Genomic DNA, 13,242 nt, shown 5'->3' with positions numbered 1-13,242 from the left:
GTGGTCTGTTTCCCCCAACAACCCACCAGGTCTGGGAGAGTAGGTCTCAGGACATCACTCCAGCTCGGAATTGGGGCGGCCGGGAGCCCATCCCTCCGCTCCGGTCCCAGGCCAGGCAGCCGGCTGAGGCGCCCCGCGGTGGAGCCCCGGCCAATCAGCGGCCGCGGGGCGGGCCGGGTGGCGGCGCGGCGCGCACGAAGCCCAGCGCAGCGCGAAGAAGAGGCGCCAGTGCCGTCCCGAAGCAGACCATGCCGCGCTCCACCTCGCTCTTCCCGCTGCTGCTTCTGCTGCTGCCGCCGCTGGCCTCGGGCCTCGGACTCCGCGCCGCCGGCGGCCGGCGCCCCGAGTGCGGTCCGTGCCGGCCCGAGCACTGTCCGGCGCCCGCGCGCTGCCCCGCGCCCGCGATTGCGGCGCGCGACGAGTGCGGCTGCTGCGCGCGCTGCCTGGGCGCGGAGGGCGCGAGCTGCGGGGGGCGGGCCGGCGCGCGCTGTGCCCCGGGCCTGGTGTGCGCCAGCCGCGCCGCGGGGGCGGCGCCCGAGGGCACCGGGGTCTGCGTGTGCGCGCAGCGCGGCGCCGTCTGCGGCTCCGACGGCCGCTCCTACCCCAGCGTATGCGCGCTGCGCCTGCGCGCCCGGTACACGCCCCGCGCGCACCCGGGCCACCTGCACAAGGCGCGCGATGGCCCCTGCGAATTTGGTGAGTATGGCTTTTGCCCCGCGGTGCTGGGGTATGAAGAGAAAGAGGGACCCCTCCCCCCAACCCTCAGGAGTGTGGGGCTAAGGATCCCTCAAAGCACAGTGATTGACAGCCTAAGGTTTCCCTTCGTAAGCAGTTTTTATTACCTGGCCAGGTACTCAAAAAGACTGGGACAGGAATGCACATCCTGCACCCTTGCTTACCAAGCTCATGGAGATACAAGTCCCCGAGCTGGTCAGAATTTTGGTGAGCCTGTTGTCCCTTTTGGTATAGTACCAAAAAGGCCTGCAGTTATGGGCAGGCCTGACATGTTTACCTCCACCAGCCTGGGAGTTGGGGGAGGAGGTGTCTTACTGGGTGCAAGTCCCCCTGGGTCCGGCACCGAGCCAGGCCAGGGTGGGGTTTTTGAAGGGAGAGGCAGAGAAAGTGAAGATCCTGGATGAGGAGGAGCTGAAGACAGGGGACTCAGGAATCACTGGGCCAGAACACCAGGGTTGGGGCCCTGCTGGGAGGACCTGAGGGCTCTCCCACCCAGGACAGATAAGACCTTTGGAGACCTGAGCTCTGAAAAGATGGTGCCATCAGGGAGAGAGCTGGGTTTTGTGGGTGTAAGGCTTATATGATTCGGAGGGTGAAGAAATAGAAATTTATTCATTGCTGAGTACCTAGAAACTTAAAGTTCATTAACTTCACAGTAAAGTCATCTAAAGTTGCCCACCTCTATATGTAATTTTTAAAACCCAAACAAAAATAAATGAAAAACATCAGTGTAGGTATGCCCAGTGAAGCACCCTCCTGCCCCATTAGGTTTTGGAGAACTGCCCCTGTCTACACTGCCTGGAGGGGGCAGTGAAGAGTTGAGGTGAGTGAGCTTGTGGCCAGGATGTTCCAAGGAGCCTGGCTTGGAGCTCTGGCCTGGGCCTGGAGACCCAAGTCTAGACCTAAATGCCTAAGTTGGGGTGATGACTTTAGCTCCAACAGGGAAACCTTGGCAGTGGGGGATGACCTTTTCCAGACCTTGGGAAATTTCTGGTATTATTTCCCCCCAAGCATTCCTGGTAGATGCACTCAAGTGCAGGAGACCCAGGGGGTTGTTCGGGATGAGACAGGAGGGCTCCTGTCCCGGAAAACAAAAACAATGTGCTGCCCTTTGAGGGGTCTGAGGCAGCCCTGGAGCACAATAAAGTCATGGGTAGCTGTTCCTGGCTGGGGCACCCAGTGGAGGAAAGAGCTGGCTGGTGCTTCTGTGATGCTGCTGGTTCCCTGAGTGACCTTGGGCTGTTACCTACCCCTCTCTGGGCCGAGTCAGCCCTGTGGAACCACTATTGAGGCCCCCTTCCACTTTGAACCTTTGTTTCTGCTGTGTGGCATTAAACAGTCCTGTCTCCTCCCTTCTAGTTGCTATTCCTCCTTTTTACAATCTGCTTTCCTTAGCAGTTAATTCACAGGCAGTTCTCTTTGTCTCCAGACAAGTAACTCCACATGCAGGAGACACAAGAAATGCTGACCAGGTCCCCAGAATCCAACCGGTGCTGATAGTCTCAGATAATTTCTCCTTGGAGTGATAGTCTGTTCCTAAGAGAGAGCCACCTTGAAGACACATAAACCAATTCTGCTATATGCAGAGGAGACTGAGACCCAGGGGGGCAGGGGACACATCCAGAGTGACCAGTAAAGCCTGACCAGCATCCAGGACCCCGACACCTTGTGCAGTTGCTCTTTCAGGACAGGAGTTGATAGTGTTAAGTCAGGCAGGTGGTGGTTGCCATGGTTACCAGAGTGCGGCCAGATGGCAGATGGAAACCCCATACCCCTAATTCATTGAAAATTACCAAATGACAAGTAAATGTGACAGCCCCTCCAGTCTGATCTAGGGGGCTCTGAGGCCCACCCCAGGCACAAGCCCCAGGAGTAAAGATGTTCAAGGGGCCAAAAGGAAGGGAATTCAGAAGCTGCTTTTAATGATCCCATTAGTGACAGGCATCAGGCCTCCCCGGAATTTAGCTCTCCTTCCCCACCAGCAGTTGTATCATTTGCCACAGACCTGGGCACCGTTCCCTATCTCTTTTTGTCCTGAAGTGTTTGTGACACTGAAGTGTTTGTGACCCCTGCCCATGTGAAGCATGAAGGTGTAGACAGGGGGATCTTTCCTGGCCAGTGAAGGTGGCACCTCGTGCTGTGCTGCCCTAAAGCCATCCTTTATTCAGAGGACATAGCAGGGGCACTTTTTAACAATGCCCCTAGGGACCCTGGTGGAAGGGAAACAGGCTGAGTCACAACAGCAGCTGTTCTCCTTCAATACTGTTAATAAAATCACCCTCCTTGGCCCTCACCTATCCTTCAATAAACGAGCACCTGACTTTCACTGAATGAGACCAACGTAAATATTTATTAGGTTCCGCACAGTGTGGAAGTGTTCTTACACATAACTCTGAGGGGCATTTGGAAACCATGTACAGGCTTAAACTCTGACCTTTCCTCCCATGCTCTGAAACTCCCCCAAAAGCCTAAGAGCGAGAGCAATCCTTTGATTAACACATTTAATGAAGATTCCTCCTGTTCCCACATATGAATAGTTCTTTACTGTTCGAAATTGTTCTTGCATTCCATCTTCTTACTCAATTCTCACAGCTACCCTGGCCAGATCTCACTCCTATTTAATAGAAAGGAAAACTGAGGCTCACGGAAGGGAGCTCCCTGGCTAGCTCCTAGCTGATGTAGGGCTCCAGCCTGGGGTTTCCTGGCTTTTTTTCTTCTTTAATGTTTATTTACTTAAGCGAGGGGGGGGGGTGCAGAGAGAGAGGGAGACACAGAATCAGAAGCAGGTTCCAGGCTCTGAGCTGTCAACACAGAACCCTACACGGGGCTCGAACTCACGAACTGTGAGATCATGACCTGAGCTAAAGTCGGATGCTCAACAGACCCAGCCACCCAGGCACCCCTCCTGGCTCTTTTCAGACGGAGCCATGCACCTCTAAACCTGCTGGCCACCTGATTAGAAAGTGGCTACAAAGCGGCTACACTTGAATCTTGAGGGTTTCTCAGTCTGGAGCCACCGTCCTGTTTTCCCCCCAAGGCTTGCTGCTGGTTCCTCTATTGAGCACTGGGTGATGGCTCCAGAGAGGAACAGGGATAGCTTTATAGAAGCGAAAATACCTGAGAGGAACCCTGAAGGACTGGCAGAAAATTCTTGGGCAGAGAGAAGGGGATAGGAAGGCTCAGCATGAACTAGGCATGGAGGTAAGAGCAGGTAGGAGGAGGTAGGGGGCCCATGATGGGTGTGAACAGTGACCTGCTGACAGGTACCCAGGGGGATAATGGGGGAAGGGGGTGAGACCAGAGAGGTTGGGAGGGGGGGCATTGCCAGCCTTGAGTGCCGGACTGAGGGATGAAGCTTTGTTCTGTACGAAGTTACTGTTTTCGCTCCTCTGTTGTAAGGTGGTGTGGCATTGTTTTTGTTGTTAAAAGGCTGTGTTGTTCCATGTGTGCTCCCTGACCATTTGCTAACATTGGGAGGGGGTGGGGATCCTGCAGACAGCAGGTTGATAGCATGTTTTGAATGCTAAATTAGATAGGAACAGGGCCCCGTGCCAATACCCAACAGGGCACCGAGCTCCTGAGCTTCAGTGAGCTCTTGAGATCCTGAATCTTAGAAAATTCACCTCAGCTGAAATTCCAGTCCACTTAGAAATCTCAGTCTGTGCGAGGTGCGTGTTACCAGGTAACCAGGAGAGGCTGCGAATGCCACTTTGTGAGAGGGACAAAGAAGGGGGGCCTAGTGCTCAAAAGCCTTTCATGCCGAGGGAGGGGGTGTGAGGCACAGGCTGCAGGGAGCCGGATTAAGCTGTTTCTCCTTCCACATCCTAACATGACTATTAGCATAAATTATCAGGGCTGTTCAGTGCGTTGATGATTAAACTCTTTGGCTGTGCACTTCTTTGTACAAGCAGATGGGGTCCTGGGGGATGACTCTCGATACTCCTTCTTTCCTTGGCACTGTTAACTTTAAATAAACCTGGGAGGCATTTGAGAAGATCGTCCATTCTAGCCATCCAGGACATATTTAGTTGACCAGGTGGGGGGACAGATCAGCACACACTATAATAATAATATCGATCCTTTTCATTTGTACAGATCCACGTGGTTAATAATTCAGTCACATCCATTCTATCCCTTCACCCCAGAGGATGTGGGGTAGCAGTCATTGTCTTTGTTTGCAGACAAGGAGGAAATGGTTAGCAACTTGCCCAAGCTCCATTGGTTGGCACCTGGACCCCCAGGCATTTGAGTTTCCCTTGGTGCTATTTTGCCCACCCCCAGTGGGTGTACAGGTGGGTGACTATTCTGTTACCTGATGGATGGATCTGTGTGTGCCATCCCAGCATTTCTATGGCTGTTGCTGGCACAGACAGAAAGAAACAAGTATTGAGCAAGAAAGATCTAGAGAAATGAAGCTGGCACACTCAGACTGGACCCACGAGGCACCATCCTCCCTCTTGAAACCCACATTACTCTTGTCAAATTCAGGTAGAAAGCCCTGGCTCTTCCAGGAGTGTGGCAACTCTGGCAACAGTGAGGTGAGAGGCTGTGCCCCAGGTTTGCCAGGGTGAGGGCTATGGGCATGGCCTCTGGATCAAGGTAGATAGGGCCCACCCATAGGCCTGCTCCCCCAGAGGCCAGTAGGGGCTTTGGAGCAGGCAAGGCACTTCGAGGAGATTACCCTTGGGGTAGCACAGTCTGCCAAATCCTTGGGTCTCTCTGTGGAAGCCTTTTAGTTTGCAAGGGGTCTTGTAACTGTTCCTCCCAATAGCTGAGGGGGAGGGGTTGGGGTGGGGAACAGACTCCTGTGCCCATTTTAAAGAAGACACTGAGACCAAGTCACAGCATTGGGGTGTAGCAGAGACAGGATTTGAACCTGGGTTCATCCTGCCTGTGGTCATGACGTTGAGCACCCCAGGCTGGCACTCGAATGAGCCCTTGGGGACAGTAGGATTGGGAATGTCCTGCTAGTGTAAAGGACGTACCAGCCATTTAATAGTATCTCTACATCAATCCCAGGGGTGATGTTTGGAGGGTTTTATTCCTGTGCAGAAGAGAGTAAACGGAGCAGCCCAGAGACCGTATCCTTAGAAAGACCTGCTGGTGAGATTGACCCTTGGCTAGTGTCTGGGAACTTGGATTTCAGGAGGGTTCCTGCCATTTTCGGAACTGCTGAGGGTGGCTTACTGTGCCTAAACCATACCAACACTGTGGTTCATGGTGCACACCTGCTTTCCTTCTGGGACCCTAGAATTTTGGTACATAGTAAGCAGAGGGTGCCCAGGTGACCTACCAGCAATAAAAATCCTAGGCAAGGGGTGAGCTTCCCTGGGAGATGGCATTTCACACATGTTCTCACCATTCATTGCTGGGGTATTAAGCGTGTCCTGTGTGATCCACTGGGAGAGGTTCTTGAAAACTTGTGCCTGGTTTCCCGTGTCTTCACCCCGTGAACCTCTTTTCCCTTTGCTGTTTTGCTTTGTCTCCTTTCACTGTAATAAATCATAGCTGTGTATAAAACTGTGCTGGGTTCTGGGGGCACCTCGGTGGCTCAGTCAGTTAAGCATCCTACTTGAGCTCAGGTCATGATCTCCTGGTTGGTGGGTTTGAACCCTGCATCAGGCTCTCTGCTGTCAGTGTGGAGCCTGCTTTGGATCCTCTGTCCCGTCTCTGCCCATCCTCCACTTGCTTGTGCGTGCGCTTTCTCTCTCTCTCAAAAATAAATAAACATTAAAAAAACAACAACAACAAAAAACACCTGTGCTGAATTCTGTGTGTCTCCCAGCAAACACTGAACCTGGGGATCGTCTTGAAGATCCTCAACACAATCCCTAAGGAACCCTTTCTTATTCTGGAATGGAAACAGGCAACAAATGTTTTACTTTAAAAGTGAGTGTGGTGGGGCGGCTGAGTGGCTCAGTCAGGTAAGCATCCGACTTCAGCTCAGGTCATGATCTCATGGTTTGTGGGTTCCAGCCCTGCACCAGGCTCTGTGCTAATAACTCAATAACTCAGAGCTTTTAGCCTGCTTCCGATTCTGTGTCTCCCTCTCTCTCTCTGCCCCTCCTTACTCATGCTTTCTCTCTCCAAAATAAAATAAACATTAAAAAATTTAAAAAGTAAAAATCAGCGTGGAGTTGATGGAATCAGGGTGAGTTTGAGTCTCCACTCCTCCAGGCACTTCATCTTTCTGAGGTTTGGTTTTCTGATCTGTAAAATGGGGATAAAAGCATGTGCTTAGCAGGGTAGGTATAAGGATGAAAGGAGTAGTGTATGTGGAAGTGTCATCTAAGTAGAAGGCAAGACAGTGTGGGACAGAGCTCAGAGCCCAAGCCCTGGGCTCAAAGCCTTGCCTATCATTTAAGCCTGGGTAACTCTGGCTAGCTCTACAGCTGGTGAAATTGCTGGAAAGATCGAACGGGTTAATCCTCTGTAAACAGAATAGAATGCCTAGCACACTGCAAGCTATCAGAGTCAGATGGTGGCATTATTACCATTGTTACTATTATGACGTCGATAGCTGATTAGAAAGAGCTATTATGGATAAAAATGTTTTAAATTTATAATCAGATATGTTAATATTAAAATGAGATTACTATGACAAAAGGCAGCATGAGGAAATTTTTTGAGATAACTGGACTCTTCTATATCTTGGTTATGGTGGTGGTTATGTGACCGTAGGCATTTGTCAAAACTTAGAGCTGCACTCTGCAAGGAATAACATGCTGTATGCAAATTTAAAAACAAACAAAAATTTGAATGTCACTTTATCAATGAAAGCTGGGACTCTTTTGTAAAAGAGGTGGTATTTTCTGCCACAAGATCAGTAGCAAAGACAGTATTTCCAAGACAGTCTTTCTTAATTGCAGTTACTCAAAAGAGGGAGAGGGAAATTCGAGGAGAGAGAACGTTGAAATGTGATTTACCAGTTTATTCATTTAGGACTGAAAGGGATTGATGAAACCTCATTTAAAATTGATGACTTTACATGAATGAAAGTAAAACATGTTGATTGAGTGTCCCTCTGGAATCCATTGAGGGCTCTGGAATAAGATGCGGTTGTGATTGTTCCCCCAGCGAGCCATTTGAGGACGGCTGGGCTCCGGGGAGGTGGTGTTGGCAGGAGGGGGTGGATAAATTAGACTCTCTTTGTCATGTTGCAGATGGGGCCCCTGCTGGAGAGGCGGGGGTGGGGGTGTCCTTTGTAGCAGTTTGCAGGTGGCTGGGATGCATAGGGCAATGTTAGAAGCCTAAGACCTTGGTTCACTGGGGGGCCTTTGGTTATACTCAGTGTTGTGGCTAGAGGTGTGGTGCTTGGGGGGCAATCATACAGGCACAACTGAAGGAGTGGGCTGATCAGGCTGAGAGGGCAGAAGGCAGCCTGGGCCTGGGGAGGAGGACAGTGTGGCACTTCAGCTAGGAACTTCTCAGATGCCTGCATGGTCTCCACCCCAGCCAGCCTACCCACACCCTCCCTCCCCTTTCTGGGGTGGAGAAGGTAGTGTCTGTATTCATTGGAGACCATTGGGGCACTCTCTGGGGGCTGTAGGACTCCAGGAGGCATCAACGTGTGGGAGTTATAGGGAGGTGGGTTTTAGCTCCAAGTGAAAACAAGCTTTCTTAGGAACAGAGCCCTCCAAAGATGGAGAGGCCTGGCTCCATAGGTAGTGAGCTCTCTATCACTGGAGGCATGTAAGTAGATGCTAGATGAGCATACCACAGATGATCAGGCACAGGATCTTGGGGAGTTGGGCCCCTCTGGTCTGAGACTCTGGTTCTAAGACAACTTTCCAGAGACTTTTTTTTTCTTTGGTACCAGCTTGACAAAGTCTGTCTGGAGAGGCCAGAGCAGTCTCATTTCTGTGCCCTTTCACTCCTGAACTTCCCTGCTCTTCCTGTGGCCTTCCGGCTCCCTCCTTTGCTCTCCTTTTTATTGCAGCCTCACCCAGGCAGGCGAGGGCCCTTTCCTTCATGCTTCAGCAGAGCCCTAGGAGCATAGACCCTGCAGTTTGATGGCCAGACAATGAATGTGTTTGCTCTTTATTTGCCATTTGCTTCTTCATCCAGTCACCTGCTTACCAAACCTGCTCCTGACCTCCACTTACGTGTCCTGTTAACTTAAACCATTACTCTAGCACTCATCACCTGGTAAGATGAGCTCAACAGCCCTGTGAGCAGGGGGTATTATCCCCATCTTAAAGATGAGCAGACCCAAGCGGAGAGCATTTTCCTCCCCATGCCTCCCCATTGCATCTTGCCCAAGAAACCGAGGGCCAGATGCAGGGATGGGCCCAGCTGTTGTCTAGTTCAAGTGAGGCGGGATGGAAGCACCTGGACGCCAGCAGGCTGTGCTCCAGCAGGTCAGAGAGGTACAGACACCTGGTCCTGGACTAGGACACATACCTTCTAGGCCCTGTGGAGTTGAGGGCTATATTCCATGCAGAGTGGGGAAGGCAGTGTGGGCAGGTCCTTTGAGGGGCTGGGTGGAAGGCCAGAGCCGAGGTGGCTGCACTTGATTCTTTTAGCACCAGTGTGAGCAGAGGAGGCAGTGGGCCCAGGGAGGAGGACAGTGTGGCACGTCAGCTAGGAACTTCTCAGATGCCTGCATGGACTCTATCCCAGCCAGCCTGCCCACACCCTCCCTCCCCTTTCTGTAATGTTCTGGCAGCCTTGAGCTGCACTGCCTGGGTACCGTGATCCCGGCAGCTCCCTCTCTCCGGGCGTCCTCTGTCCCAGTGCCGGCTTCCGTGCCTGCAGCTCTGCCCACCGAGAGGGGGCTGTTGGGGCAGGGAGGCCTCCTGTGGAGTCTGAGAGTCTGAGATATGCAAACGAGCGTCTGGACCGGCCCCGCAGGGGGTCTCAGCTCGGTGTGTGCAGCTGTTCCGCAAGGCCTGTTCTTTGAACCGCCCTCCACGTGGAAGGAGAAAAGCCCATCTGTTAGAAGACTTGGCATTGGTGAAGTGACACCAGCCCCTCCCCACGCACGCTCAGTGTCTCATGGAGTTGAGCTGTAAGCAGATGGCAGCCGGAGTCCTGGAAGGGGCCCTGGGTGGGAGTGTGATGAGACCAAGCCCTGCCACAGACGAGGCGGGCGATTTGGGAAATCGCCTCTCCTCCCCAGATCCCTGTTTTCCTGTTGATAGAACAAAGGCAAGGATGAGGAAACATGTAGGCATGCCTCCAGGTCTGAGGGAAACACAAGTGCGTTCTTTATGTGTGTAGAGCTTTCTTCTGCTGCTGTCCCCTCACGTCGGACTATCCCAGCTGGCTCTCTGCAGGTAGGGAGTTCTAGTGGTGGGGTGCTGGGAACCTGGCAGGGTAAAGCTTGTGATCCCTTGTCTTCTTCCTCCAGCCCCCATGGTTGTCATTCCACCCCGGAGTGTCCACAACGTCACTGGTGCACAGGTGTACCTGTCCTGTGAGGTGAGGGCTGTGCCCACCCCTGTCATCACGTGGAGGAAGGTACTTATGTCCAAGAATTCGTGTGTGTGTGTGTGTGTGTGTGTGTGTGTGTGTGTGAGAGAGAGAGAGAGAGAGAGAGAGAATGAGAGAAAGAGAGGTGTTTCTCATGTGTATGTCTTTATATGTGAAGCCAACTATTTAAAAAAGATATCTTACATGTTCACTCCTCTACCTCCAGGTTTATGCTTCAAAACTTTCACCCCAAAGCTGCCCCCAGAGAAGGAGAGTGCCATCCTTCCTTGTGCCATTTGCTTCTTTGGCCACTTAGTGGTTGGAAAGTTCATCTACTTATCTAGCCTAGTTCCACTGGAATGAAGTTAGAGCCTGCTTCACTGGATCTGGGTTTTAGAAAGACTATCCAAGTCTTATTCAAAAACTAGATCTTCCTGCAGATCAATTTTTGAGAGACTGGTGTGGATCACAGCATTTCTTGTCCCCCTATCTCGACCGACAGTCCAGAGAAGGGCCATGAAATTCTGAGCTGATTCTGTGAGATAGTGATGGCGTCCGCATCGTTGCTGTCCAGCAGGGGGTGCTGTCTGCACATACATTTAGGTTTAAAAAGCCACTGACCTTTGAATAGGAGTAAGAGATGCTAGGGTTTGGCCTTTGAGTCAGTAGGAAGATGTAGACAGCAAGGATGTCTGTGGTGCAGTTCTTAGCCAGAAATGCTCTTTCTAAATCACTCCTGGCTTTCCTGTCCTCTGTAGGTCACACAGTCTCCTGAGGGTACTCAGGTGCTAGAGGACCTTCCTGGGGACCACGTCAATATAGCTGTCCAGGTGCGAGGGGGCCCTTCTGACCACGAGGCCACAGCCTGGATTTTGGTGGGTATCTCATTTGTTTAGGATTACTTGGCTATTGTTCACTGGCCCTTATAAAGCACCCTTTATATTTCTATAGCACATTACACATTTCAAAGCTGTTCTTATCCCTTTCTTGTTGGACCCTACCATAACTGTGAGGAAAGCTTAACCCCGGAGAGCGTAAGTGGTCTTCACTGGTGGTCAGAATTGTGGCCCCAAAAAGATGTCCATGTCCTAATCCCTGGAATCCGTGGGTGTTATATGCATGAGGGGATTAAGGTTGTAGGTGGAATAAAGTCAGCTAATCAGCTGACTTTGAAGATGGAGGAAGAGAGCCACAAGCCAAGGAACACAGGCAGCCTATCTAGAATGGGTTTTCCCCTAGGATTCCTAGGAAGAAGGCAGCTCTGCTAATACCTTCTTCTTAGCCCCCTTTCTCATTCAAGAACTAAATAAATACAGGCGCACCTGGCTGGCTCTGTCGGGAGAGCATGCAACTCTTGATCTCAGAGTTGTGAGTTTGAGCCCCACGTTGGACACAGAGGTTGCTTAAAAGTAAAATCTTTTTTTATATAATTTTAATTTTTTTATCTTTTAAATAAAGTCTATTTATTTAGAGAGAGAGAGCAGGGGAGGGGCAGAGAGAGAGAGAGAGAGAGAAACCCAAGCAGGCTCTGCACTGTCAGCACAGCCCAACACGGGGCTCAAACTCATGAACCATGAGATGAAGACCTGAGCCAGAGTCAGACACTTAACTGACTGAGCCACCCAAGCACCCCAAAAATAAAGTCTTTAATGAAAAATTTTAAAAACCTAAATATAATAAATTTGTGTTGTTTTAAGCCATTAAGTGTGTGGAAATTAGTTCCAGCAGCCACAGGAAACTAATACACTTGCCCAAGACCATGTGGCCAGTAGAGGGAAGACCGCACATTGGCGTCCCCTCCAGGGCTCCTCTAGGCCACTTGGAGTAGTTTAAGTTGCTAGAACAGTGTGGTCTGAAAGAGTGAGGGAGTGACGGAATGGGGGTCCGTGTTGGGCTAGTCAGTCTACCTCTTGAGCTTCAGTGTCCACAACTGTAAGAGGAGGGCCCTGTGACCCAACAGTCTGTGACTTACCTGCCAGCCTCCTGTAATGTCAGGATAACAATGCTCCCCCTTTCCCTCACAATCAGCATGAGTTTAAAATGAGATGGTGTACGTAACTCCCCCGCCAGTCTGCCGAGTGACTCACGATTGACAGAGACAGCAAGAGAGGAGAGAGCCAGTGTGGGTCTGCTCTGCAGGGGCGTGAGAACGGGCTGCTCTCTAAGGGTGTCTGTTTCCTTTTACTCCCATCTCTGCAAGGTTTGGTGACTTCTCCATCCAGCTCAGGGACTCAGAATGCAGCTGGGTCTGTGGCTTTTTCAAATCAAGCACATCCCCCTCTTTATTACAAGAAAGGGTAGGGGGAGATGTTCTCTCTTGTGTTACTTTGTAAAGGCTGCCTCCATTGGGAGCACTTGTGGGCCATTCCCCAGTCAGTAAATTTTCGTTCTTTTAATTTGCAGTATTTTCTTGTGATGTATACTTATCACCTTCAATAAGAGGACCAGGTAAGCTCACAGTAAAAGGCAGGAATGCAGAGGAAGCCTTAAAATGAGAGCTGCAATAGAGAGGGTACAGAGTATAAAATTTAACTTTCTTGGCAGCTAAGGCAAGAAGAGAAATAATGTGCTCTATCTTATTTTGAAAAAGAATAAGTGCTCAGACATATCATTAGGGACTAAATAAGGAAGTGATTTTGCTGTGCCATATATGACCATATAAACTTGCCTGTTTTATTTCTAGATCAACCCTCTGAGAAAGGAAGATGAGGGAGTGTACCTGTGCCATTCAGCAAATGCGGTTGGTGAGGCCGAGTCCCACGGCACGGTGACAGTTATGGATCTGAGTAAATACAAAGTCCCCCGCTTCCCAGCTCCAGGCGACCGCATGTGATGGAGCAATGTACATGTTCTAAGTCATTTTCGGTATTTATAAACCTATGTCACAAGAGATTGAGATGCCTTATAAGATGTATGATAAGAAAGAAGAAAAATACATAAATCGAGGAAAGCAGAGGAATACCCAACAGTGGGAACATATTACAGGTAGCAGGTAGAATCTCTAGGATGGTCAACACCCATACCGCTCTGGGCTTCCCACCTAGCATGCAAAGTCGGGAACCGTGAACGTTGTGGGTGTCAGTAGGTGGGAAA

At 50.9% G+C, this 13,242-nt stretch overlaps 1 protein-coding gene across 1 annotated transcript; it reads left to right on the top strand.

Annotated features, from left to right (window-relative positions):
• Positions 1-248: 248 nt before the first annotated feature.
• On the top strand, positions 249-12,982 carry IGFBPL1 (insulin like growth factor binding protein like 1). The gene is made up of 4 exons (XM_047100284.1): positions 249-696; positions 10,088-10,197; positions 10,908-11,024; positions 12,833-12,982. The coding sequence occupies exons 1-4, from the start codon at positions 249-251 to the stop codon at positions 12,980-12,982; spliced, it is 825 nt and encodes a 274-aa protein (XP_046956240.1).
• Positions 12,983-13,242: the final 260 nt, after the last annotated feature.

The sequence above is a fragment of the Lynx rufus genome, unplaced genomic scaffold (genome assembly GCF_022079265.1).
Source record: "Lynx rufus isolate CCGP_SWC_20201006 ecotype Redwood Valley unplaced genomic scaffold, mLynRuf1.p SCAF_10, whole genome shotgun sequence".
Lineage (NCBI taxonomy): Eukaryota > Metazoa > Chordata > Mammalia > Carnivora > Felidae > Lynx > Lynx rufus.
Note: the sequence above shows the minus strand (reverse complement) of the source record. Positions and strands in the feature narration are given on the sequence as shown.

Excerpts from the sequence above, each read along its gene's own strand:
- IGFBPL1 (XM_047100284.1), top strand. The coding sequence starts at position 249 with ATGCCGCGCTCCACCTCGCTCTTCCCGCTGCTGCTTCTGCTGCTGCCG. Across the intron at positions 10,198-10,907 it reads CTGTCATCACGTGGAGGAAG|GTCACACAGTCTCCTGAGGG; the intron begins GTACTTATGTCC and ends TGTCCTCTGTAG. Across the intron at positions 11,025-12,832 it reads AGGCCACAGCCTGGATTTTG|ATCAACCCTCTGAGAAAGGA; the intron begins GTGGGTATCTCA and ends TTTTATTTCTAG.